This window comes from Trachinotus anak, unplaced genomic scaffold (assembly GCF_046630095.1).
Source record: "Trachinotus anak isolate AG129_WGS33_773 ecotype Australia unplaced genomic scaffold, CSIRO_AGI_Tana_v1 ptg000019l, whole genome shotgun sequence".
Classification (NCBI taxonomy): Eukaryota; Metazoa; Chordata; class Actinopteri; order Carangiformes; family Carangidae; genus Trachinotus; species Trachinotus anak.
Genome location: NW_027273870.1, coordinates 15,872,501 through 15,898,978, shown reverse-complemented (window position 1 = coordinate 15,898,978; position 26,478 = coordinate 15,872,501). Strand labels below are relative to the sequence as shown.

Sequence of the window (26,478 nt, the reverse complement as noted above, 5' to 3'; positions counted from 1 at the left end):
GTGCAAGCAAATATTAGTAATGCTGTATTAGTTGTGGAAGTCTTCAGCAAAACTGCTAAACGAACCTCACCATTCAATCTTGAGATTGCATATACACTAACACAGATGGAAAAGTAACTTGCCGACAAACAAACATCACAACACACACACACACACACACACACACACACACACACACACACACACACTCACAAAAAAAAAACACAGACAAATCACAATGCCGGGTGGAACAAGACAAACACACATGAAAACTACACAACATGACTAATGGTGACAATCTGTTCTTAGGAAGAGGAATAAGGGTCTTGCAGCCGAGAAGAGATAGAAAAGCAAAAGCCAATGTAGGTCCAGCCATACCTGACGGATATTTTGGAGTTTGGTCATCGGTGATTCTCTGTATCTGAGTTTCCACCGTGTCATCCCAGGTAGGCCTTGATTCAAATACATCCTCTGTCCCAGAAGAGGATTGCACACCTGGCAATGGATTGCCATCAAAGTCGGAACTATGTGATGCTGGGATCTCATATGAGAAAATAACAGAATCTGGACTCCTGTGACTAGCACTGCTGATATCATCAGTATCCAAAGAAGACCTAACAGATGTTTCTGTAGTCTTAGAGACTTGGATTTCTTTCTTTTGGGGAGAGGAGGAAGAGATCCTATGAGCTAGAGGTTTCTGTTCCGTCATGACAAGAAGTTTGGAAGGGGAAAAGCTGGATTTATGAGTGGGATCCCTACTGTCGGAGTAACTCCTACTGTCTTTATTGGGGGCTTTACTTGTGTCACTATCGGCCTCAGATCTAGTCCTACGATCCAAGGCTGAGTTTTTTTCTTCTTTTCTTTGAACATGATCAAGCTCAGATATCTGTGAGTCTTTTGAGATTATTTCTGATTTCAAATTGCGAACCTCTTTTATTGTGCTACTTGGTTTGATTGCCAAAGGTGGGAATGCTGGGATGCCATTCTGTGCAGCTGAGAGACACATCTCTATGACTGAGCACTGGTCCTCTTCATCTTCCTCCTCCTCCTCATCATTAGAAGAGTCTGGGGAATTGTGGCTCTGCTCTGAGTACACTGCATGGCCAACTGTGGATGTGTCTGATTGAAGGTCAGCTATGGTAGAGTCTAGATAGCCTAGACCAAGGCTTTCAAGGCTTTCAACCTCACTTTGATCACCGGTTAATCTGTCCAAATCATTAGGGGAACCAAGCTGAACCTCTATGGAGCTGCCAAGATCAGCTTCAGAAAGTGGCTTTTCATTCTCTGTCTTGTTACTTGAGGTTTTGGTGAGCGTTCTGGGTTTGGGAGTAGGAATTTTGTTATTATCACCCTGAGTCAGAGATGATTTTTGGATATCTTGAAGGGTTGTGTCAGTAATAGAATCACTATCATCTGAAGTTACAGACATTCTGGCTGACTGATCTTCCCCAGTCTCCACTGGCACAACCTCATCAACTGGATGTTCCCCCATATGAAGAAGTGCATAACCGTCCTCTTCTTCATCAAAGCTTCTTCTTGTCATATCAATAGCTCCCCCTCTCGTCATTTCAAACAGCTTCCCCTCTTGAAACTGAAACGGATCAGGGCTTGTCTCATCACCTGGGGTTTGAACGGGTGTTTTATAAGGTGTTTGTATGTCTTCTGCTGGACAAAGATGAATCTGTTTCTCAGCCTCAACTTCTGCATCAAAGGCTTCAACATTGTCACCCTCACGATATGGGAATATATTTTCTAGTTCTTTAGCACACATTATAGCCTGAGGTCTGTTGATAGAATCTAAATCAACTGTCATTGGTAACTTAACTTCATCTTCATCTGGATGGCACTCATCTGTCACACAGCTGGAAAAATGTGTGTCATTCACTGTGGAATGGTCATCTTCTGTGGCATCTTCATCTTTATGTATTTGAGCTGCTCTTTCTGCTAAAAGTGGCACAGATTTCTCACTTACTGGATGAGGTTCCTCAGTTGATTGAGTAGTTTTTAGTTGTGACTGAATTTCTACCTTATCTATAATCCTCAAGGTAATATCTGTTGTCTCACTAAGTGTGTGAATGTCGTCTGTCACACTCTCTGTCCTCTGTTCAGAGGTTTTGTGTAGTGTATCCTGTGATAAAGAGTGTTTAACTGGGCCAAATTTTAGATTTAGCTCATTGTCTTTGTGATCACCTGTTTCTAAAGATGTGTCTCTCTTCATTTTAGCCTCCTGTTCCATCTCCTCAAATGTTTTGATCTTTGCAGCCATTTTAAACATCTCCTCTTCTGGGGTGAATTGTTTATTAGTGGTATCATCCCCACTTTCATCTGTGTCAAGAGAATCTTGCCTTATGAGCATGTGAAGATTCTCAATGTCACAAATTTTGGTGTCAGAGGACATGTTGCCATCAGTTAGTGTCATTGCTGAGTTGGAATATTTGTCTTCTTTAATTTCATTTTCCCTTTGGATATTTTCATCAGTGTTCTCTTTTTCATCATGGTCACTTCCATCCCTTTTATATTTGTCATTAGCAAAACATGCTTTGAGCTGAGAAGCATAATCCTCATACACAGCTGACTTGGTGGGCATCTGAAGTTCTGAGTCCTTTGATTTAGTGGGACTTCCCTCAAGAGAGTCTGGACAAGGGGATTCTCCAGTAGGACTTGGTTCAATTGAATCAGGGGATTTCTTTGAAGATCTGTCTTCCATGACAGGACTGGCCTCTAGTGAATCCTGGTGACATGGCTCTCTAGCTGGATCATCAAAAACCACAGGGTTTAGGTTCTCCAAATCAGCTGGACGTTTGAGAACTGAATGAGGAGCAACTACATTGACATTTTCATGATAATTGTTCCAGTCATCACTTATTGCATAAGACTTTGTAAGGTCCACCATCCCTTCAGTGGAATCATTAAATTGTGACACTGCATTTGGAGAGATTTTAGCCTCACCCTCCTCAGATAAGAAACTCTTGGGACCTTCATCTTCTTGGGAGCATGTCTGCCACTCACATTCCAAAACATCCTTTTCATTTTTGTCCACAATGTCTATGTTTGTATCTTCTGGTGACATAATGTTATGTTCAGTAGAGATTGTAGGAGATTCTCTTTTAGTCTCTTTTGTTAGTAAAACTTGTTTGCAGCTCTCATGGACTAGATCCTCTTCTGGGTGACATTGTATTGTCACTGGCCTTTCCTTGAGATACTGGTCTAAGTCACTACTGAGAAGTGACAACATACCTGACATATTCTTCTCAGATGCAGAACATTGGTGGTGTGTCTTTCTCTGGATACAAACTTCTTGGAATGGTGTCTCCAATACAGAACTTGGTGTCAGTTCTTTGACTCCAACCACATCAGTCTGTAGCTGTTCATGTATCTCTCCACCTATCTCATCGTCCACATTAATACCAGCTAGTATTTGTGTTTTTTCACATACTGTTATCATTTGCTCCTCACGAGAGGATTTTCGATTCCTGGTGAGAATAACTTCTTCAAATTTCTCCTGGATAATATCTTCCTCTGGAGACCTACTTTTTACTGGCTTGTCCCTCAGATAATGGTCCAAGTCACTACTCAGCAGTGACAGCATGCCGGACATCTCCTTTACTTTTGTGGATGGTTGGTATGCAATATTTTTCTCTACCCATTCCTCCTTCATTGGGAGTTCTTCAGTCAAGTGTGAGTGGGTTTCTTTAAAGTCACACACCAACTCTTCACCTCCCCTTGTGACTATATGTTTCAATCTAGCACAGTCTGTTTCTTGTGTTGTGTCATCCAGTATCACTCCTTTATTTTCATCAGTGAAAGACGGTAAAATGTCAAATTTCTCCTTCACATTATCATCTTCTATTGGTCGACCAGCCACATGCCTAGGCTCTAGATACTGATCCAAGTCATTGTTTGAGACTGAAAACATCTCTGACGAATGTTTTACTTGTTTGGATGCTTTGCTTTCTTCATAGTCACTTCTCAATTCCTCAGCTTTCCTTGTGATTGAATGTTCTGCCATTGTTACATTTATTTCTTTTGCTGTCCCATCCATTATTGCTCCTTTATTTTCATCAGTGGTAACTGTGAGAGTTTCTTTATCATTGTCCTTTATTAAAATTATTTGTTCAAATTTCTCCTGAACAATATCCTCTTCTGGTGTTTGGCTTACCACAGGCTTAGCTTGTAGCTGATCCAAGTCACTGTTCAATAAGGATAACATCCCTGACATATCTTTTACTCCCGTGGATGCCTGTCTTGTTGCATTCTTCTCAATGTGGACTTCTTTGAGTGGTGGCTCCTCAGTTTTGACATCTGGTATTTCAGTGTCAGTTTGTGTTAAAGGTGTTTTGCTTACATGAATAATTGTTGTACTGTCTTTGGATGACTCATGAATTTTCTCCTCCTGTGAAGGTATGGTGTACTTTTCTTTTCTTTTAGCAGAGTAAGTAAGCATTTCATTGGTCATTTGCTGGGTCATTGTGAGACCTTCATAATTCTCACTTTCCCCTGAGCTGGAATGAGGGGTCCTAATATCAACACTAACATCTGAAGATTCAGCCAAGCCTTCATGCTTGGGACTCTCAGGACTTAGATCATCATCTTTCATTTGATTGTCAATAAAAGAAACACCTTTCCCGAAATAACTCCTTATACAGGGACTCAAAATAGATGCAGGATTTGTATCACTATCATCACCCAGAGCCTCTCCCTCAGATGCCTCCAACTGATAGCTCACATCTGTAGCTGTTGATGTCTGCTTGAACAGCTGGTACTCAGGACTGTCTTCCAACTCAGCCTTTATGTCAGCACTGAAGTCCTCAGAAGGTCTGCGATCAGGGCTTATCTGCGTGTCTTCAGATAAACTTCTACCAGTGCTTATGACTGGTTCCTTTAACTGCATCCTGCCTATGCCCTTCCCTGAGAACTCTAGCTCCTCGCTCTGAGGGCTAATACTTCCATCATTAAAATGAATTGTGTCAGCTCTCTCTCCAAAATAAGCACCATCTGAAATCAAGTGAGATTCCTCAGAGTTATCGCTAATTAAACTTACTGGTTGTTCTAAGTATGTCTTAACACTCTGGGTATGGATTTGTGATTCTGGCTCCGGTGGAAGACTCTGTACAGGTTTCTGTATCTCTTCAGAATCTGCCGATTCAGATATCAATGTTGAAGTAGAAGAAGAAGCCAATGCTTTGTGTTCAAAATGCTCTGCTTTAGTTTTTGAGGGATCTTGCCCAGTCAGGAATGATTTCATTAGTTCCATCACAGACATAGTCTCCTGCTCTGGAGTCTCTCTCTGTGGGCTAACACTTCCAACATCACATTGAACTGTATCAACATTTTTTTCTGCCTCTTCAAGGTAAGGACTATCTGACATTAATTGTGAGTCCTCAGAGTTACCTTTAATTAGACTCACTTCTTCATGCCCAGAGTCTGTTTTGTCACATTTCTTAATATCACTCTCTTGATGGAAAATTGTGAGGCTCTGAGTATGGATTTGTGATTTTAGACCCTGTGTAGGACTTCGCTCAGGTTCCTGTATCTCTTCAGAATCTGTTGATTCAGATATCAATGTTGAAATAGAAGAAGAAGCCACAGCTTTCTGTTCAAAAAGCTCTGCTTTGTTTTTTGAGGGATCTTGCCCAGTCTGGAATGATTTAATCAGTTCCTTCACAGATTTAGTCTCCTCCTCTTTCTGTGGGCTAACCCTTCCATCATCACATTGAACTGTATCAACAAACTGTACTTTCTTTTTAAAGTAAGCACCATCTGAAATTAACTGTGATTTCTCAGAGTTATCTTTGATTAAACCTGCTAATTGATCCTCTGAGTCTATTTTGTCGCATTCCTTCACATCAATCTGCTGATGGAAAATTGTCAGGCTCTGAGGTTGGATTTGTAAATCTGGCTCTTGGGGAAGACTTTGTTCAAGTTTCTGTATCTCTTCAGAATCAGCTGATTCAGATATCAATGTTGAAATACAAGAAGAGGCCGCTGTTTTGTGTTCAAAAAGCTCTGCTTTAGTTTTTGAGGGATCTTGTCCAGTCTGGAAGGATTTCATCAGCTCCTTCACAGACATAGTGTCCTGCTCTGGTGTCTCTCTCTGTGGGCTAACACTTCTATCATCATATTGAACCATTTCAACAAATTTTACTGTCTCTCCGAAATAAGCACTACCTGACATTATCTGTGATTCCTCAGGGTTATCTTTGATTAAACTTACTGGTTGATCCTCAAAGTCTATTTTGTGACATTTCTTGACCTCACTCTCTTGATGGAAAATTGTCAGGCTCTCAGGTAGGACTTGTGATTCTGGCTCCTGTGGAAGACGTTGTTCAGGTTTCTGTATCTCTTCAGAATCTGTTGATTCAGATATCAGTGTTGAAATACACGAAGTGGCCGCTGTTTTGTGTTCAAAATGCTCTGCTTTAGTTTTTGAGGGATCTTGTCCAGTCTGGAATGATTTCATCAGCTCCTTCACAGACATAGTCTCCTGCTCCGGGGTCTCTCTCTGAGGGCTAACACTTCTGTCATCACATTGAACCGCATCAACAAATTTTACTGTCTCTCCAAGATAATCACTCTCGGACAATATCTGTGATTCCTCAGAGTTATCTTTGATTAAACTTTCTGGTTGATCCTCAGAGTCTGTTTTGTGACATTTCTTGACACCACTCTCTTGATGGAAAATTGTCAGGCTCTGAGGTTGGACTTGTGATTCTGGGTCCTGAGGAAGACTTTGTTCAAGTTTCTGTATCTCTTCAGAATCTGTTGATTCAGATATCAGTGTTGAAATACACGAAGTGGCCGCTGTTTTGTGTTCAAAATGCTCTGCTTTAGTTTTTGAGGGATCTTGTCCAGTCTGGAAGGATTTCATCAGCTCCTTCACAGACATAGTCTCCTGCTCCGGGGTCTCTCTCTGAGGGCTAACACTTCCATCATCACATTGAACCGTATCAACAAATTCTACTGTCTCTCCGAGATAATCACTCTCGGACAATATCTGTGATTCCTCAGAGTTATCTTTGATTAAACTTTCTGGTTGATCCTCAAAGTCTGTTTTGTGACATTTCTTGACACCACTCTCTTGATGGAAAATTGTCAGGCTCTGAGGTTGGACTTGTGATTCTGGGTCCTGAGGAAGACTTTGTTCAAGTTTCTGTATCTCTTCAGAATCTGTTGATTCAGATATCAATGTTGAAATACACGAAGTGGCCGCTGTTTTGTGTTCAAAATGCTCTGCTTTAGTTTTTGAGGGATCTTTTCCAGTCTGGAATGATTTCATCAACTCCTTCACAGACATAGTCTCCTGCTCCGGGGTCTCTCTCTGAGGGCTAACACTTCTGTCATCACATTGAACCGTATCAACAAATTTTACTGTCTCTCCGAGATAATCACTCTCGGACAATATCTGTGATTCCTCAGAGTTATCTTTGATTAAACTTTCTGGTTGATCCTCAGAGTCTGTTTTGTGACATTTCTTGACACCACTCTCTTGATGGAAAATTGTCAGGCTCTGAGGTTGGACTTGTGATTCTGGGTCCTGAGGAAGACTTTGTTCAAGTTTCTGTATCTCTTCAGAATCTGTTGATTCAGATATCAGTGTTGAAATACACGAAGTGGCCGCTGTTTTGTGTTCAAAATGCTCTGCTTTAGTTTTTGAGGGATCTTGTCCAGTCTGGAAGGATTTCATCAGCTCCTTCACAGACATAGTCTCCTGCTCCGGGGTCTCTCTCTGAGGGCTAACACTTCTATCATCACATTGAACCGTATCAACAAATTTTACTGTCTCTCTGAGATAATCACTCTCGGACAATATCTGTGATTCCTCAGAGTTATCTTTGATTAAACTTTCTGGTTGATCCTCAGAGTCTGTTTTGTGACATTTCTTGACACCACTCTCTTGATGGAAAATTGTCAGGCTCTGAGGTTGGACTTGTGATTCTGGGTCCTGTGGAAGACTTTGTTCAGGTTTCTGTATCTCTTCAGAATCTGCTGATTCAGATATCAATTTTGAAATACAAGAAGTGACCACTGTTTTGTGTTCAAAAAGCTCTGCTTTAGTTTTTGAGGGATCTTGCCCAATCTGGAATGATTTCATCAGTTCCTTCACAGACATAGTGTCCTGCTCTGGAGTCTCTCTCTGTGGGCTAACACTTCCATCATCACATTGAACCGTATCAACAAACTTTACTGTCTTTTTAAAGGGAGCACCATCTGAAATTAACTGTGACTCCTTGGCGTTACCTTTGATTAAACTTACTGGTTGATTCTCTAAGTCTGGTTTTTCACACTTCTTGACATCACTTTGTTGATGGACAATTGTTAGGCTCTGAGTTTGGATTTGTGATTCTGGATTTTGTGAAAGACTTTGTTCTGGTTTCTGTATCTCTTCAGAATCTGCTGATTCAGATATCAATGTTGAAATACACGAAGTGGCCGCTGTTTTGTGTTCAAAAAGCTCTGCTTTAGTTTTTGAGGGATCTTGCCCAGTCTGGAATGATTTCATCAGCTCCTTCACAGACATAGTCTCCTGCTCTGGTGTCTCTCTCTCTGAGCTAACCTTTCTATTGTCACATTGAACCGTATCAACAAATGTAACTGTCTTTCCATGGTAAGCACTACCTGACATTAACTGTGATTCCACAGCATTATCTTTGATGAAACTTACTGGTTCATCCTGTAAGCCTGTTTTGTCACATTTCTTAACATCACTCTGCTGATGGAAAATTGTGAGGCTCTGAGTTTCGATTTGTGTTTTTTGCTCCTGTGAAGGATCCATGGCTTTGTGTTCAAACAGCCCAAATTTACTTTTTGAAGGGTCCTGCCCAGTCTGGAATGCTTTCATGAGCTCCTTAACAGACATAGTCTCCTCTAATCTTTCTGTCTGAGATCTGGGAGATTTAGGGGACTTGGGAACTCTGGGGAGTTCTGGCATGTCTTTGTCCGTCCTCTTTGTGATGATAGAAGATTTTACCTCATGTATTACAACTTGAGTATTTTTTTGCACCTCATCCTCTTCGACTTTGTTTTGTAAAGTTTTAACTCTGTCTTTTATAGATCCTATAGGTGTTTCAACCACTAAGGGAGAAGCTGGGGGGTTGATATCTGGGGTGGGTACAAGGCCACTCTCCTTAAGAACTGCATCACCATCTAGAGACTCCTCAGAGCTCATCCTTTCCAGTTCTCCCTCAGAGCTGCTACATCCAGAACGCTGTCTGTCTCTAAGTTTCTTCCTAATAGGTTTCTTGATATCTGGGGGACGCCGTTTTCCATCACGCTTCACAATAACCTGTTCAAATCTATCTTGGACAAGATCTTCTTGAGAACAACTTGTCACTATAGGGTGCTGTTCAAAGTATTCATCTATGTCCATGCTGAGGTGGGAGATCATGCCTGTCATGTCTCTGGCCTGTGTGGCAGATCTACTTGAAGGCGTCCTCTCAATGCAAATCTCCTGTATGACTGGTTCTTCAACAGTTTCACAGAGTGAACCCCATTTCTCTTTTTTAGCATCACCTTGTTGTACTTCCTGTTTACTGATGTTTAATCCATCTCTTTGAGTCTCCCTAGCATTTTCTAGCCTGTCTTTGAACTGTTGCACTATGGCCAAATGCTCTTTTTCCTCCAACCCTCTAGCTTCAGCTCCCTCTTCATTCATTTGCTCTGCAGTCAAAATGGCAGACATTTTGATGTCCGACATGTCTGAGAGAAGATCTGGGCTTGCAAGGGTTGCAGGGTCAAGAGGTTGGTTAGTTCTCAGGGAGAATGTCTCAGTTGATTCAGATTCATCATCTTCAATTAAAGAAATCACAACCAAAAAGGGTAAAGAACATAAGGGACAAATGAAGTGGGGAAGAGAGACATCAGAAAACTGTGATCAAGACATTGCCATCAAAAATCCATCTTGAGTTCACAGAGTAAGGAGGGCAGAAGATAACGGAGTCTTGAAAAGAAGACCAAAAAGGAGATGACAAAGTGATCCAGAAGAGTTTGGAAGGGAGTAGAGCAGCAACAGCATAAGCAAAGCCAGGAGGAGTAACAAAACAGGTAGAGTATGGACGAGAACAATGTTAATCTAATTTGTTTGACTACATTTTCAGAATTTTAACACAAAATACACAAACAGAACCATAAGGGAACAGAGAAACTGACACATGTAACAAAGGGACAGGAAGGAAACATAACAGACAAACAAAAATTCTCAAGATTGTTGCTGACATGAAGAGTCATGTCTGCCTACAAATTAAAGTTTTAAAACAAAGTAAATATAATAAACTTTGAATACAAAAATTAACAGGGTTTTAGTAATGAAGAGGTGCAAGATCATTCATGTCATGTAATCAGATTAGTTTACACATTATTTTTTGTGTGTTTTAAAGTTTTGTAAATTACTTAATTCTATTATTTAACTTCGAAACATAATGTCATATATTATACCAAAATATTAAAAATGAACACCTTTTATTTTAGATGCAGTGTCTGTTGTGTCAAAAATCATTATAACTTAAAATTTGTAAATGTAATTATATAGTTAATTTATTCTGTTTTGTGACCTTACAGCTTTATTAGCTGATATACAGAAAAGTAGTGGTGGTGTAAAACTATGTAAAATTGTGAGAGTGATTTAATTAATAGCGCAACTCAATTAATGAATAAAAGCAACTTAAGAGAGGTAAATGAAGAAGAAATGTGTGGTTGAAGTAAATACTTCAAAAGACATAACAGTGTCCAAAATCACACAAAATGAATGATGATAATAAAAAAGAATCCAGCAATACAGTAAATCCACACACCTATATGAACAAACAACATCACGTTGTTCAACTGGTAAAACTATTTTGAAATGTAATCTGAGATAATAATAATTGGTAAAAATGAAAACTTCTTATATATATGGTGACCGCAAATCTTATGGTAAGATGAAATTCTAACACAAATACCTTGAAAATCAAAGCAATTTTGAGTGGATTTGGATTTTAAAAAGTATTTTTTACCTTAAATTGTGATTCATAAAAAAACATAAAAGGTCATAGCAATTACAGAAAATGAAAATGTTAAGGGTGGGAGAAAGTCAGTGGGGTTTGGAGTGAGGGGGAATGTGGAGTACATCAGCCATAGCAAAGCTGCCAGTAACAAACATGTAACTATACAGTGTTAGTAGAGCAAAATAAGAAAGCAGGGTTAATCCAAACAGAAAGCAACATTCAACAGTCAGTGCATCTCTTGGCACATAACAATTTTCATATTTCTGCCCTTTACAAACTTTTTGACCAATAAATTTTATGTTTCATGCCCAATTTAGACTGTTCTAATTGCAAAATATAATTGCATAAAAACTGTACACTGGTACCCTCACTACCAACACTGACCACTGAAAATGTAAAATGTCTGAAATGCATGGAACTATATCATGCAATTATTATATATTATTATTATATTTCAAACAACAGAGTTCAGCTTACATTTCTTGTCACTCTTCTCACTCTGCAGAAAGAAGATAAAAAAGGTATAGTTATCTGCAACTGAATTATGATATTACTGTTTCTCTGTTGTACCATTGTATGGCGTAAACTTTATTTACCTCATCATCTGCATCTTGGTCTGAATCAGACTCCTAGAGAGAAGAATGCAACATAGGCAAAGCAAAACATTGGAGTTACTGCAATTAAGAATAGATAGTTATAGTTATATATACAAACCTAATTCTATTCAGACTAACCTTTGAGTATGTTGGGAGGGTGATGTTAAGGTTGCAGATTGCATTGTGGTTAAGACTACGGTATGTCCGTGGTTCCTTTGTGAACGACAAGCGACCACATGGCTCCTGTGCTGTGTCTCTAATCTGTACATTAATGACACAACATTTCAGCCCATTAAGTACACATATCAGATTGCTGAACCTCTGGGTAAATCAGTTGTATTTTAGATATTTTCATCCAGTGTGGAGTCATACTTTGATGAAGAGGGCCAGTCTGTTCTCTTTGAAGGCAAAGAAGCTGAACATGTGGTGCTGTCCACTCTTGGTAAGAGGCACCAGGTTTCCAAAGCAGTCAGCAAATATAGGTTTTCCCTCCAGTACCTGTGTGAGGATTGACAGCTGTCTTCATCTTTCAAACAAACCATTAATGTCTATTTCCAGACAGTATTGTGGGGATTTTTAAAGATATGAGCTGTACTAATTAGAATCCTTAGTATCCTTCTTTATACCTCTGCACTGTGGCTACAGACTAATTCAGTATTATTCCTCTCACTTCTCTCCTCACCCCTTTCAGATGATCAAGTATCCCCCACCATCCCATCACACTGCACCTCAACATCCCGGCTGCGGGCAACTTCAGTGAAGTTCTCCTGCTGCTCCAGGGTTTTGTCCATCTTGTCATCTGTCATGCAGAAACACCTCAAGCGAGCTTCAATAGGATCCAGTGTCTTGGCAAAAATGACAAACTTGGCCATATATGGAACACAAATGATCTCCCTGTACAGCTGAGAGCCAAAACTAACAGACTCCTGGATCTGTCTGCAGTCTATCAGCCAGAACCTAAGAAAAAGAATAAGGCTCTTAGTCAGTAACAGTTTTATGTCACAGTATTCAAGGTAGTCATGGTATGATATTAAATTGCCTAAATGAAAGAAGAGCAGGATGTCGAAAAAATGTAAGACTCCACATTTAAAAATGTAGGGAGGATTTACCTTGCTGACACATTTGTGGTGAAGGAAACACACTGGTTAACAAAAGTGAGAGGTGTGGAGCCAGTGATGTCTTCCCACTGGGCAGGAGTGGTTCCACCTGAAACACAGAAAGAGTGTTAATCCACCTGTCACAGGGGTTCACTAACTGGTTTGTATTTATCGTGAGGAAAAATTATGAAAAGATTTCTCTGTGCTTTCCAAGCATAATGATGAAAACCAAATTGAGACAGGTATTACTTTACAGCGGAAATATTTTAGATATTTTTTTACAATCTGATTAACATATTTTTTACAATCTGATATCAAACAACTAGAGGCTTTGGGGCTTTTATTTTTATATTGTCCACTTATATGATGATTGATTATTCCCCATACCGGTAATACTGCAAAGCAAACGTAAAGTGGGGGTCTCTCCACTGTATACTGCGTTTGGCCCATCACTGTTGGAGCTCTTGGGAATAGGGATTGTCATTGTGATTGGTTTGTGGAACTTCCTTCGTCTTGGCTCCAACGTCACTATTGGGCTGAATGTGGCTTTGTTACCAAGAATCTTTCTCACCACATCCACATCAATGGGCTGAGCCTAAAACAAGGTACAAAAACCACATAAATGTAACAGCTTTATTGATTCCTTTAAAATTTCTCATGTATGTCTGGCCACAGAATGCACTGTATGTACCTGTAGCCCAACTCTGATTTTCTTGGTGAGAGCTCCTTCAGGGAACACAGCCTGGACCTGGGGCACAAGGGTGCTGCTAAGGACCCCACCCTCTGGTCCAATCAAATGACTGTCTTGCTTTATCCGAGACACCACCGCAAAATACTGTGGGAAGTCTCTGGTGATGATGCGGCATATTCTTTTCTTCTCAAGTTCCTCTGGAGAATCAAGTTCTGTGAAGACAAGAAATATTCAGTTTAAGTATCCTATGAATGAATTAATGGAGTTTCATGTGGAACAGTATTTCAGTCCTGTACTTTGTTAACACAGCAGTACTCTAAAAGGGAATTCTGTTCTGCTTCACTACTCTTCCGTGGCCTGTGTTGTGTCTTAATGTGATCATGTTGTGGCTTAAAGTGTCTGTGCTGTAGTGTTTTCATGTATTGTCAGAACCAAAAATGCTGTGATGTGAGATTTCAACCCCTTATCAACAATTCTTGTTTGGTATCACAGTCCAGTTAAGATCCCTTACTTTCATCCATGCCGTTAAGTATCTGGTTAAGTTCTTCTTCAGTGAAGTCACAGTGGTGTTCCCTCCAGCTCTCCCCTGTCTCACTCCTCAAGATTACCAACTCTCTCTCTGTGCCCCTCAGAGCTGCAAAATGGGGGATCTCCACAATCACAGGCCTAAAAGGGGTGATCAGGTAAAGTTAAACACAAATTGTGCTTAAAAGAATGTGGTAACAGTTTGGAAGAGGTTAGACTTTATCAGTGACAATATGATGTTTGGGTTGAGTTATGCATGCAAGCTTTAAAAAAAAAAAAAAAAAAAAAAGACACAAACATAACAAAAAAGACATATGATTCACATTTGAGTTTAACAAAAAACATCAGGTCTATTTCATGCTTGGTAAAAACAAACATATTCATTGAAAATTAAATTGAAAATGTTTTAACATAAAGCCAAAACATAAACCTTCATTCCACATAAACAACAAAGTCTATCTAAAAAGTCTGGAGATTGGTACTGGAGACTGAGAAAAGCAAGGCAAAGGGTAAGGTGGTTTCAGACTAAAGCTTGTATGTTTGAACTACCAAGAAAGAAAGGAAGTAACAAAATAACAAAAAACGAGTCACCATAAACTGCAACTGAAAACTTAAAAAAAATTATATAGTCTTAGGTTGACACAGTGGAAAAATGTCGGGGAACATGTGACCAGGATTCCAGGTTGATAGGGTATCCCCCACCCATTGTCCTACCCGAGGAACTTGGTCCCTGGTGGACCCAGCTGCAGGATGCGACTGACCAGGCTCTCGCCCTCATTCAGAGGGGGCGGAGCTGTGGGAAGGTGTAGCTTACTGATCCATACGCAGCACAGAGGGGGAATGAAGATGAAATTAAGAACACACCACACAACTTTGCAAGCACATTCACACAAGCAAATACACACACACTTACCCCAGGAATTGTGCTCCGGTGGGTCCTACTTCTATGATGCGACCAGCCAGCCCCTCACCCTCCACCATAGGGGGCATAGAGGCCAGACGATGTCTCTTCACCAGCCTGCATGTCACCCGTGTAGGTGCAGAACACTTCCTTGGTGGTACAATGATTCGCAGGCCATTGTGACGGCAACCACGCATGGCCCCACCCCTGGCATCTACCATGAAGCTGACCAGGAAGCTGAAGAAAACGGCCCAGCAAAGCGGTTTTTAAAGACTTAAATCTCTGGCTATTAACCTCCATGCAAACAAAGCAATGGAAGCAAACAGGGAGCTACTTTTATGAAATCAGTCAGCAGTGATACAACAATGAGCAGGTCGCAGCAGATAACATTTCATTCCAGCCTTGTTTTCAATTCTTTCCAGTTTCATTCCACTTGAACTTGCAAGAGCGATGAGGAGGGCATTGATAAAAGATTCTTTCTTGAGTATCTTGTGTGTCAAACAGCAAATAAGTATGGATACTGATTCAAATATTAGATGTCTTCAGGCAAGCAGATGCTTACAGTTACACTGACATTTTCTACATATGAAATTTTAACATGTTAACTTAAAGATGTCCATAGTGAAACTGCAAACCCAGTATGCGAGCTGATCAGGACATGGAGTGGAGTGCTATCAGATCTATTAAAGGATACGGCTGGCAATAGTCTGTATTCTTCTTGTTGTGATCAAATCCCATTAAAAACACACCAGAATTTACACTGAATTAATCCAACAAGTATAATCTATGTAGCTAAATCCTGTATTAGCTTATTGCTCTGTGTTGTAGACGTCCACTGTTGCCCAAAATCTTAACACATAAATGAGCTGCACTGTTGCACTGGGTGACATCTGACTTCACATTGCTGAAAAAGAGCACTGCTGTTTATTATGTGTCAATCCCACATATACCATTCTGGCCCTGTAAATATCCACTAATGCACAAAACACATTTTAGTCTCCAACAACAGCAACAACGACAACACTGTTTACTCCTGTTTCAGTAATGTTTGCTTAATGGAACTTTATATTTGTTACCAGTTTTATTGTCTTCATAAGGAACAAATAGGCTTGGAGCATGGAGGAGATTGGTAAGTATAGGGGACGTACTACCACATTTTTTGGGATTTGTTGACAATAAGAAAAATATTGAATACCAGCCTCACTGTTTGAGGACTGTCAAATTTGTAACTGTGATAAAGTCCAACTGTGTTATGTTAAAAGACTACTGCTGTTATATTAGATAGAAAAATATAAAAAGAATCTCAGCTCTATGTATCAGCAGATCCTCAAGATTAAAGGAATCAGATCTGAATCTAGGATAAAAACATTGGTTGTAACATCTCTAGTTAACAAAACCTGAACCCCAGAAATGTAAAGTCATGCATTGTGAAATCGTGCAGACAGATAGGATGTTGAATGAGAGGGTCATTTAGCAGTGGGTGAGAAAAAAAAGTAAAGGCACGGAGGACAGAAGAAAAAGAGAGTAGCCAAAATAAAGAGTATCACCTGCTGTTGTCATGGTCTAGGCACGGAGAGGAGCGGCTAGAAGCAGAATACAACAACACACACACACACACAATCACAAACACAGCCAAGACAAGAGGGTGCACAAAGAGGCAACAAGAGAATACACAAAAACAGAATAAAAAATGAGTAAAAGTGAGGAAAAACCTGTCCAGAGACAGAATAAGACACAGAAGCAAAGATAAAAGAAGGAAGGAGAATAGAAAACACAGATGTGAAGGAGTGAAACAGTGTAACACTTTATTTGGATGGTGCGCCTACAGAGAGTTTACAGAGCGTTTCTAACATTTCACAAATGTTTGTTGAATATTTGAATGCTCACCTTAAGTTCAACAATGTATATGCAAATACTCAACAAACAATTAATCAGTCATTTAATGGTTAGGGTTATGGTTAGCCAAATGACTGGATTGTTGAATCTCAACTAATAACCTTTTGAAATGTTACAAATACTCTGTAGATTCTCTGTAGGCGGCCATCCAAATAAAGTCTTACCAAAAACAATGTAAAGAAAAATTAAAATTGATTCACAGGTGATGCCTACACTCCTGATAACAAACAGTAGCATTTGAAAGATGAGAGTCTTTGTTTTCAAGAATAAATAAATATCCTTAGTGTCGCTTTTAGTCCAGGAAGTAGTGGGAACATGTGTGTAATTTTGTGTGCATTTGTGTGTGTAAGACAGAGTGAGGTCTGTACCCAGAGTGTAGCAGATTGGAGGACAGCACCACATTATCAAGGTGCTCAGCACCCCAGCTCAGACGGAACGAGTCCTTTTCATGCTCTCTAGACAGTACTGACACCTACAAACCAACAAACGACAGTTCAGAATCACAGAATCACAACCAGACAATATCAGTATTGCACTGTTAATATGTTTTATCCTCACCTGGTGGCTTGTAAGCATGTCCTCAATAAGAACTCCGTCTCTCTGATGGAAGCTTTGGTGAATGGGAGTGTGCTGCTGCCTGTTGAAGCACAGTAGATATATTTTTTAGTTTCCTTTTATGTATCTTTCGATTTGTCTGTAGTGATATGTCATCACCCACTTCACATGTGTGTTGTCATTTATGAAGTAAGACTTTAGTTTTAGTTTTAGTATGTGTGTGATGTTTGTGACCTGTCAAGGTTGTGGCTCATGTAGCTGAAGCCATCCAGATAGTGTCCTGGGAGAGAGTCATCTCCTAGGTCTCTGAGATCTTCTGCTCTCAGATACTCCCCACCATCGCCCGTCATAGTGTCCTCACCTGGGAAACAAAGATGTGGCATTTGAGATATTGTAAACAAAAAAATTACTTTGCTTATGACACCTGGCTGGAAGTTCTTGACCTGTTAAGGCTGCATTTATTTAAATGGGTCCACAGTCCTTTGCTGCTGCTCTTTCTGAATATCTCAGCTCAAAGGACTGTGTGAGAACTTCCAGTCTGGAACCTCTCACCAACTTTGCAACATGCAAGCTGCAATTTGCAAAATAAGTTTTAAATTTAAAAATTTTTCTTCTAGCTCATTTTGACATGTTTGACTGATCAGAACAAATACCATACTTGTGTAAGTATGTTCACATCAAGTGCATTCCTTAATTGGCCATAATCATCATAACTGTCCACATCTCCACACACTTCATTAGTTAGTTTCATTGCATTCAAACACAATTAACAAAGCTCGGATTATACCCAATAACAACAAGGTATTAAGGAGGGTTTGCTCATGTAAATTCAGGTCTGTAGCTGCACAACAACACCAACAAAACGCATGTATTCTGAAGATGCAGACAACCCAGGGGTTTACAAAGTTGAGAGTAAAAGGTTAAACTCCCCAAAGTCATTGTTTTTGCAAAAAGTCAATTCACACTTCCAATATAATCCATATGACTGGTTAGTAACTAGAATACAAATATAGCCCACACCAAGCTAGCAGAGCAGGGTAAACATTTTGCAGTACCTTCTAGCTGCACAGACATCTCAAATAATGGCTCATCCTCCAGCCTCAGAGCTATGGAACACACAACTTTAAGAACCACAGCTACATAAAATATCTCTATATAATATATTTGTCGAAGGGCAAATCTGGGTTACCGTATCTGACTCTAACCTAAAAATCTTTGCATATTCCTTTGCTAGTAAAATAAGGGGTTTAATGTGGAGCAACTGGATAAAACTGGATATGCTTGCTTTGTTTATAGTAACTCACCCTCCTCATCGGAAACATCAAGGATCTCAGTCATGGTCTCAGGGACATTGAGCTTGTGTTTCTCTGTGACCGTCTGATGTGACGCACATTTAAAGTCATGGAAAAATATAAAGAGAACAGAGAACTTTCAACTGGGCTCTGTGGGAAATGTAAGGCAAAACTAAGTGGTCCAGAATCTGCTGCCAAAAGGTATCACACATGGAGTTTACCGTTGTGGTAGTGACGATCTCCTCTGTGACGACTTTCAGTGTATCCACCACAGAGATATAACCCAGACGTTTAGCAATTGACAGAGCAGTGTTTCCATTCTAACAGGAAGAGGGGCACAGAGTTTATGTGACTCCATGTTCACAAAACTTTTTATGTTTATGAGAGTAAAGTATATACATTTTTTTCCTTCTTACCACTGTAGTAGCATTAGGCTTGGCTCCATGTTGCAGCAAAACATTGATTATGTGTGTGTTCCCTTGTTGTGCTGCCTGGTGAAGTGGTGTGTAACCATTCTGTGGAACAAAATAAAGGAATAGTTTGTGTGGTCAATATAAAGATAAAACTGCATTGTGTTTTGTCTCGTCCTTGTGCCTGTAGATTAAATTTGAGCAGAGTTTGTCTGCTTCACATTTGACATTAGAAGCCTACCTTGGTTTTGGCATTGACGCTGGCACCTTGCTGTAATAGGAAGTTCACCATCTTGGCATTTCCATAGTGACAAGCCACGATCAGAGGGGTATATCCCAGCTGAAGTGTAGAGAGGATGAGAGGATGATGCAGAGAAAAAAATGTTATTTCCAAACTTGCCTCTTTTATTTTACTTGTTTGCTATGATAATATGTATAACTTTAAAATCATCTTCGAAAAAAAAAGAAGCACTAGTTTGACTCATGACCATTGGTGAAATGTGACCACTATGTGCACTAACAACAACTAACTGTCATCAACTAACTGTCATAGATGCAATACCATTCATCATTCAGGAGAATGATATCAATGAATGATGTAGATGTTGCAATGCTTCTCAAAAGCCAGTAGGTGGCAGGTATGCTAAAATGTATGCGTGTGTAACACTTAAAATGCAGCTGGTAAACAGAGACTACAGTAGTAAACACACACACAAGAGTCATAATTCACCCAAGAAAATATTTTTTGTGTATCATGTTATGATCTTCTAAGAACTCACCACAGAATTACCGTAAATAAATTCCTCATATTCAATGGATAAGAAATCCGTCTCCCCACTTCCACAGTTTTTGAGTGTGTATTGTTTTTTATTATGTTTGTGTGTACTTGCATGTATGTGTGTGTTTGTACCTTAGTTTGCTGATCCAAGTTGGCATCATGTTTGGCCAGGACTTCTGCTGCATTTACCCTGTCCTCTTGGGCTGTGAGATGCAGAGGAGTCAATCCACTCTGTAACACATGAAGCACACAGTTGCCCACCTGTGTTGTTTATATTATGCACGTGAACCTGTAACTAAATCACTGTTGCTTATTCTGAATGGATATGCATATGAATATTTTCATAGCATTTATATGTTTCTTGCTTGGTGAGAATGTGAGGACTAATGCTGCTCCTTGCACCATTAGTAATAGTTACAGCATCTGAACTACATCAAAACAAGTGTCTGACAGTATTAAATTGAGCCTGTGTTCATGTGTGACCTTGGTGGCTGTGTTGACATGAGCTCCTTTGCCCAGCAGCAGGCTGGCCATCTCAGCATGTCCTTCCTGGGCTGCCAGGTGTAGAGGGCTGACTCCCTGCTTGGTAAGAACGTTGGTCTCTGCTCCATACTGCAGCAATGCTGATGCAATGCTTGTCTGGTTCTTTTTGGCTGCAATGTGGAGAGGAGTGTAGCCATTCTGCACAGGGAGGAAGGTTAGCAGTTAAATACTGTGACAGATCCAAAAATAAATAAAACAAAAACAAGGGCTTCTCAGCATCACTCTCCCTCTTTCACTATGTAACCACTGCGCAAGAACCTCAACAAAAAAATAGATTTTTTCCAGTGGTGAATAATGAGGTAGGTTGAAGGAAACAGGTTATCGGTAAGTAAACTGCAGGGCTTGATCACAAAATAACTTCTGAATGTATAACATATAAACAATAGTGTGAGAGAGTGTATGAAGTATTTTTCTTCTTTAACATGCTTGGTCTAACCTTTGCAGTAGCATGAGGTGATGCCCCTTTATCCAGCAGCAGTAGAGCTACTTCTTGGTTGTCATAATGAGCTGCCACATGTAGAGGAGTTAGGCCATTCTGAAAGAGGAAGCATTTGATTTCAGGACTGTTGTTTCTACTATGAAACAATGTGCCTTCATGATTCACCTTCCTGCTTACAAACAGTTCTTCTCTACTCTGTAATTTGTCTGTTTGAGAAGCACAAATGAATTCAAGGCAGTCACTGAAATTAAGAGAATTACCCTGAAATAATACATATACAGAATCTTCAGCTCACCTTTCCAGCATCATCGAGTAAAGCTTTGCGTTGAAGGAGAAGTTTTGCTACGTCAAGGCTTCCATACTTTGCTGCTACATGTAACGGAGTGAATCCTTTCTGTAGAGGGAAAAGGGGACACAAAGTTTATTTCAAACCTACATGTCCAAACTGTTGTTTTCAATGTTTCTCTCTCTATATATCATCACATCTTATCCTCTCCTCACCTTGGTGGCCATTGAGTGCGAAGCTCCAGCCTCCAGTAGCACAGCGGCAGTCTCCACCTGGCCCTCTCTGGCTGAGATGTGAAGGGGAGTGTACCCATTGGTGGTGGCAGCATCTGGGTGGGCCATGTGCTGTAGCAGCAACTGGACTATATCTGTTTTCCCCAAACGGGATGCAATGTGGAGGGGAGTCTGGTCCTCCTGTGGATGAAAGATGAAACGATTGTACATGTTTGAGTTCAGAGGGGAAATAAGAGACAAACAAAGAAAGCACAGAGAGAGGCAGAGCCAAGGCAGACGACATGACCCATGACTAGCCTATGTGTATGCAATCCAGTGAGTGAAATATGCTCATTTACCAACTCTGATTTACTCTGATGATGCGACTGCTGACTCACCCTGGCCATGGCATCCACCAACGCTCCATTTCTCAGCAAACAGCGAACCACTTCCATCTGACCTGCTCGTGCTGCCATGTGGAGAGCTGTCTCGCCGCGCTGATAAGCAAAGACAGAACATTTATGTAGCAAAAGCTGCCAGGTGGCCACTTTACGAAAACTGATACTGATAAAATGTGTGCTTACTTATGTGACATATGTATTTCTGACAACTGACTATTGAGCCAAACAGATTAATTGTCAAAATCGTACTCACAATGTTACGGACATCAGGAGAGGCTCCATTCTGCAGCAGGAGGAGAACAATGCTGAGGTGACCCATGAAGGCTGCTACATGGATGGGAGTCAGACCAGACTGGAATAAGAAAGAGAAAAACAAACAGAGAGGATGAGCATTAAATGCAATGGGAAACAGAAGCATGTATTGTATTGATAGATGCTATCCTGACACATTCCCACTAAAAAAAAATCTCACCTCAGTAATGGCCTGAATGGAGGCGCCATATTTGACCAGCAGTTCCATCACCTTCACTCTGTTCTTCTTACAAGCGATGTGAAGGGGAGTGAAGCCATTCTGGTAAAAAGAGAGAGAGAAAAACGAATAGATACATACCAAATGTCTGTATGATCTACAGCTATGGGAATACATTTATTTTCACTTTTCACACTTTAATTCATGTGACCATTACTGCTTTCAACTGGTAACAAATTGCCTCCAGTCTTTCAGAAGAAAATGGTGTTGTTTTCCTTCTGTATGTTGTTTAGCAGTTAATCTCTTATCCTTCCATTATTGATAATTTTTCTAATTATCAGAGTTTCTTTGCCCCAAGATTTACCAATACCAAATATTAACTTCTGTCCATGTCAAGTCTCTGTATGGACGGTACTGTTTGTCACTCTTGTCTGCAAATGTTTATATGTTTGTGTATACCTGCATTTGTGTATATTTATGTGTCTGTGTTGATACCTATATTTGTGTTTATACAGTCGTTCCTTCCTGTGAACACCTACCAGTGCTCTAGCATTGGGATTGGCCTTCTTGTCTAGCAGCAGCTTCGTGACTCTGTAGTGGCCACAGTGAGCTGCAACATGCAGCGCTGTGAGGTAGTCCAGTGTGACATCATCAACAGGCGCCTTGTGCTGCAGCAGGTGTTTAACACACTCTACATGGTCTCCCTGGGCTGACATGTGCAATGGGGATAGTCCATTCTGTGTGGATAGATGCCAAAGGTCAGAAAAATAAAACAATGAAGAAAAAGGTGGCAGAGATGAGAAGCAACGAGGAGGAAAAGATGTAAGAAAGATTCTGGGGTACACTGGTGCTGGGACAGATGCACAGTACCTTGGTTCTGGCTAAGATGGGGGCTCCTTTCTCCAGCAGCAGCTCCACTGCAGGGTCATGTCCGCTCCTGGCTGCACAGTGCAGCGGGGTCAGCCCATCCTGGGACATGATCATACATGCAGAGAATTACACAAACACATAAATGTATACAAACTATAGACATTAATCCAGTTTGTCTGTTGTGACAAAAGAGGAAATGTCCGAGTAGTGAATATACTCTAATGCAGCCATTAAAGGGTAGTTACACAGTTGTCACAGTTTAATAAAAGCTGATGTCCAGACTTTAAATAAGAGTCTCACCCTGGTTTTAGCATCTATTTGGGCCCCTCGGTCCAACAGCAGGGCCACCATGTTGGTGTTGCCTCTCTTGGAGGCCACATGGAGAGGAGTTATCCCATTCTGACAAAGCAGTCACAGAAAACAAGAGGTTTACCACCGTGTAAACATTCCCATTCACAAATATATATTTAATGGTTGTGAGTGGGAAATGACTAATTATTCAAATTTTATTGCAATTCAACATCACATGATTTTAAATTTTGTTTCTGTTGAGTTGAGTGCAATAATAGAAAGTTACATCACTAACTACCCAACTGCATTTAAGAAACTAAATTTGTGCACCAGTCTGAGGATGGCTATTTTTCTGAAAACATGCAGGGAGAAGTACAATGTTTAAAAAGCTATAGAAAAATGCAGTTAGTAAAGGCTTAGATTAAAAGGGAACATTTAGCAAACAAACTGTTTTGCAAACACACACGTCAGGTTTTAAGAGACAGCAACGGAGAAAGTGTCTTGATTTGCTAAGAAGTGGAGATAGGGCGCTACCCTGGCTGTGAAGTCCACAGCAGCTCCTCTGTTCAGCAACAGGGTGGAGACATTCACGTTACCATAGTGAGCCGCGATGTGCAGAGGGGTGAACCCACTCTGTTTGAAACAGACAAGGAGAAAGGTTGGAGGAAGAGAGTGAGAAGGAAAGAAGCAGAGGTTGAAGGACACAAAAAAGGAAGAAACAGAAGATTGGTTGAAATAGCAGGTGAGAAAAAGGAGAACACTTGCAAAAGAAGAGCCAGAAAGAAAGAAAGAAGGACAGAAAGAGAGAAAGAAAGAAAGAAAGAAAGAAAGAAAGAAAGAAAGAAAGAAAGAAAGAAAGAAAGAAAGAAAGAAAAAGAAAGAAAGGATTTTTCTGTAGCAGATACAGGAAGGACACCTGACACTGCTGAAGCAGTATTATGATGAGGCTGCATGCTGAAATAAGAAACCAGATATGTTGGTGTAACAAACATAACAATGAGCATACCCCAAAATAGCACATGCAATACATAATGCATGCAAAAAGCCTGTAATTCTGTCATGCTTGCTAAAAAAAAACACAACAAATGGTTAAAAAAAATAAGCGGAAAGGTCAAAGGTCAAAATAAGACAGGAAAAACGAAAACTCAAATACACAAAGCAACTATGTGTATCTGCTTGGATGGACAAATGGACATTTACATATAAGCTGTATATATAAGTATCTACAGTACACAATTGTAGGTGGGTTCAATCCTTACCTTCCCATTCTGATAGACATGGTGCAATTTAATTAAGAAACAGAGTTAACTTAAAGATCAAGGTGTTTCAGAGAGGAAAAACAATGATATTAACATGCTCAGAAGTACACATGCTGTTGGTTATGCAGAGAAAAAGAGCAATAAATAAAGATGTGAAACTGTCAGAAAGTAAGTACGTATATAAATATCTAACAGTTATATATTTTAAAGAATTATTTCTAACTTTAAAAAAAAGAACAGTAAAGTAAAATTAAAAAAAAAAGATCTGTCATTAAATGCAATAAACTAACATATTCTGGGATCTATTCATAAGACACACTGCATTTTACTATCAGCCATGCAGGAGTGTGTATTAAAGCATAGTTAGCTGCATGCATTCATATTAATGACTCATAATTCTGACATGCAGGATTTTACATCTCCTCATTCAATAAGGGAAAGATCAGGACGACAGAGCTGAAAGAGATGGTCAGAAGTGAGAAAAAGGAATCAAGTGAAGAGGTGATGAGTCTGTATACCTCTGTGGTTCTATTGACCATCATCTGGTCAGGATGCATGGAGAGAGAAAGGGGGAATAGGGAGTTGGGTTGTTAGGGAAAGGGCTCATCAGGACATTCATATAAACCACAGGGTAAGTTTACAAGGTCACACAAATAGAAAACAAAAAGCAAAGAGAAAGAAGTGAACAAAAAAGAGGCTCTGTCCATTAATATGATCATATTTCTAAAGGGACACACACACAATCAATAAAATGAATAAACCTGTCAACATGAACATTTATCCATTCAGTCTGATGCATTATCTGCCACCTCCCTGCATGCTTCCCTCCATTTTCTCCATTTTTTGTAATCACAAAATGGGAGAGCCATTTTGTAATTGCACTCTTCTTTTTTTGTTCTCCCGCTATCTCTCACTCCACTACACCCTTCTCCCCTTCACTCCTCCTCCTCTATCAGTATCTCTCTGCTGCTCTCCCTCACCTTAGACTGGACGTCAGCGTTGTGGTCGTTCTGGAGCAGCAGTGCGGCAGACTTTGTGTCGTCTTTGCGGGCTGCAATGTGCAGGGCCGGTAGTCGAACCTTACCCTTGGTGTCGTGCTCCAACAGCAGGGAGACCACTGAGTTGTGACCCTGCTGGAGAGCGATGGCCAGTGGAGTGAAGCCATCCTGGATGAGCAGAGACGAGGCAGACATGAAAAAGACTCCAATTCATTTAGAGGAAATGAGGGGAAAATGTTTATATACGTGTATTCATTACACAAAAACCAACCTCTGTTGCAATGCTTTGGTTCCCTTCATTTTCCAGCAGGTATCTCACCACTTCCAAGTGATTCTCCTGGGCTGCCATGTAAAGTGGGGTAAATCCATTCTGTAGAGACAATGAACACGTCCACATACAATTTCAGTGAAGATCACAGTCTTGGTGTGACACACTTTTACATAGTTTAATGTAGCTTATTTTTACTGAAAGGCCTCTCACCTGTGACTGAGAATTGACACCTGCTCCTCTCTTCACCAGTAGTCGGACTACTTCTTTTTGTCCCGCCAGAGAGGCAATGTGGAGGGCAGTGTTTCCTTTCTGCAGAGACAACTAGGGTTAAGGCCACCAGCCAAATATATATGTGTATGTGCCTATCCTGTGTGGGTACAAATGCCTTAAAAATTCTGAGCTGGTTAAAAGAGACAGAGTATATAAAGTGTGACAGACACAGAAACCTCTGATGTCAACATTGCCTTCCTTGAAAACCAAATTCTGCAAATTGATAACACACAAATGTTTTGCTCTTGCGTCTGTTTTTATTTTCAGGATGTGGAGGTTGTTGACTGAATAATACCAAGGATCATACTGATGTCAATCCAAGGACATGGACAGGAGGGGTGACAGATTCCTTGCAGACTGTTTACTGTCGCTAGCTGTTAAACCTGACGCATTCAACGTCCACACAGCCCACCCCACACTCACTGCCACTCCCCCCTCTCTCTTATCCACTGGAAGGAAAGTATCTTTTT

General features: G+C 40.3%; 1 protein-coding gene across 10 annotated transcripts in view; it reads right to left on the bottom strand.

The window, feature by feature from the left end:
• Positions 1–26,478, bottom strand: part of ank2a (ankyrin 2a, neuronal) — an 86,962-nt gene that overhangs the window by 33,396 nt on the left and 27,088 nt on the right. For 4 of the 10 annotated variants that reach the window (XM_071503949.1, XM_071503957.1, XM_071503955.1 and 1 more), the window contains 35 exons: positions 25,949–26,047; positions 25,739–25,837; positions 25,450–25,635; positions 23,745–23,843; positions 23,220–23,318; positions 22,920–23,018; positions 22,589–22,786; positions 22,053–22,151; positions 21,834–21,932; positions 21,578–21,676; positions 21,183–21,380; positions 20,977–21,075; positions 20,679–20,777; positions 20,183–20,380; positions 19,832–19,930; positions 19,163–19,261; positions 18,928–19,026; positions 18,733–18,831; positions 18,524–18,596; positions 17,454–17,580; positions 17,223–17,301; positions 17,033–17,136; positions 16,316–16,351; positions 14,781–15,005; positions 14,582–14,680; positions 13,854–14,008; positions 13,343–13,554; positions 13,039–13,246; positions 12,664–12,760; positions 12,283–12,511; positions 11,927–12,052; positions 11,693–11,815; positions 11,555–11,587; positions 11,436–11,457; positions 358–9,765 (listed from right to left, as the gene is read on the bottom strand). In XM_071503949.1, coding sequence (XP_071360050.1) covers positions 358–9,765; positions 11,436–11,457; positions 11,555–11,587; positions 11,693–11,815; positions 11,927–12,052; positions 12,283–12,511; positions 12,664–12,760; positions 13,039–13,246; positions 13,343–13,554; positions 13,854–14,008; positions 14,582–14,680; positions 14,781–15,005; positions 16,316–16,351; positions 17,033–17,136; positions 17,223–17,301; positions 17,454–17,580; positions 18,524–18,596; positions 18,733–18,831; positions 18,928–19,026; positions 19,163–19,261; positions 19,832–19,930; positions 20,183–20,380; positions 20,679–20,777; positions 20,977–21,075; positions 21,183–21,380; positions 21,578–21,676; positions 21,834–21,932; positions 22,053–22,151; positions 22,589–22,786; positions 22,920–23,018; positions 23,220–23,318; positions 23,745–23,843; positions 25,450–25,635; positions 25,739–25,837; positions 25,949–26,047 — 13,522 coding nt within the window. Of the gene's footprint in view, positions 1–357; positions 10,348–11,435; positions 11,458–11,554; positions 11,588–11,692; positions 11,816–11,926; positions 12,053–12,282; positions 12,512–12,663; positions 12,761–13,038; positions 13,247–13,342; positions 13,555–13,853; positions 14,009–14,581; positions 14,681–14,780; positions 15,006–16,315; positions 16,352–17,032; positions 17,137–17,222; positions 17,302–17,453; positions 17,581–18,523; positions 18,597–18,732; positions 18,832–18,927; positions 19,027–19,162; positions 19,262–19,831; positions 19,931–20,182; positions 20,381–20,678; positions 20,778–20,976; positions 21,076–21,182; positions 21,381–21,577; positions 21,677–21,833; positions 21,933–22,052; positions 22,152–22,588; positions 22,787–22,919; positions 23,019–23,219; positions 23,319–23,744; positions 23,844–25,449; positions 25,636–25,738; positions 25,838–25,948; positions 26,048–26,478 lie in introns of those variants that run through there. The other 6 variants (XM_071503951.1, XM_071503950.1, XM_071503952.1 and 3 more) reach the window with 6 other exon arrangements.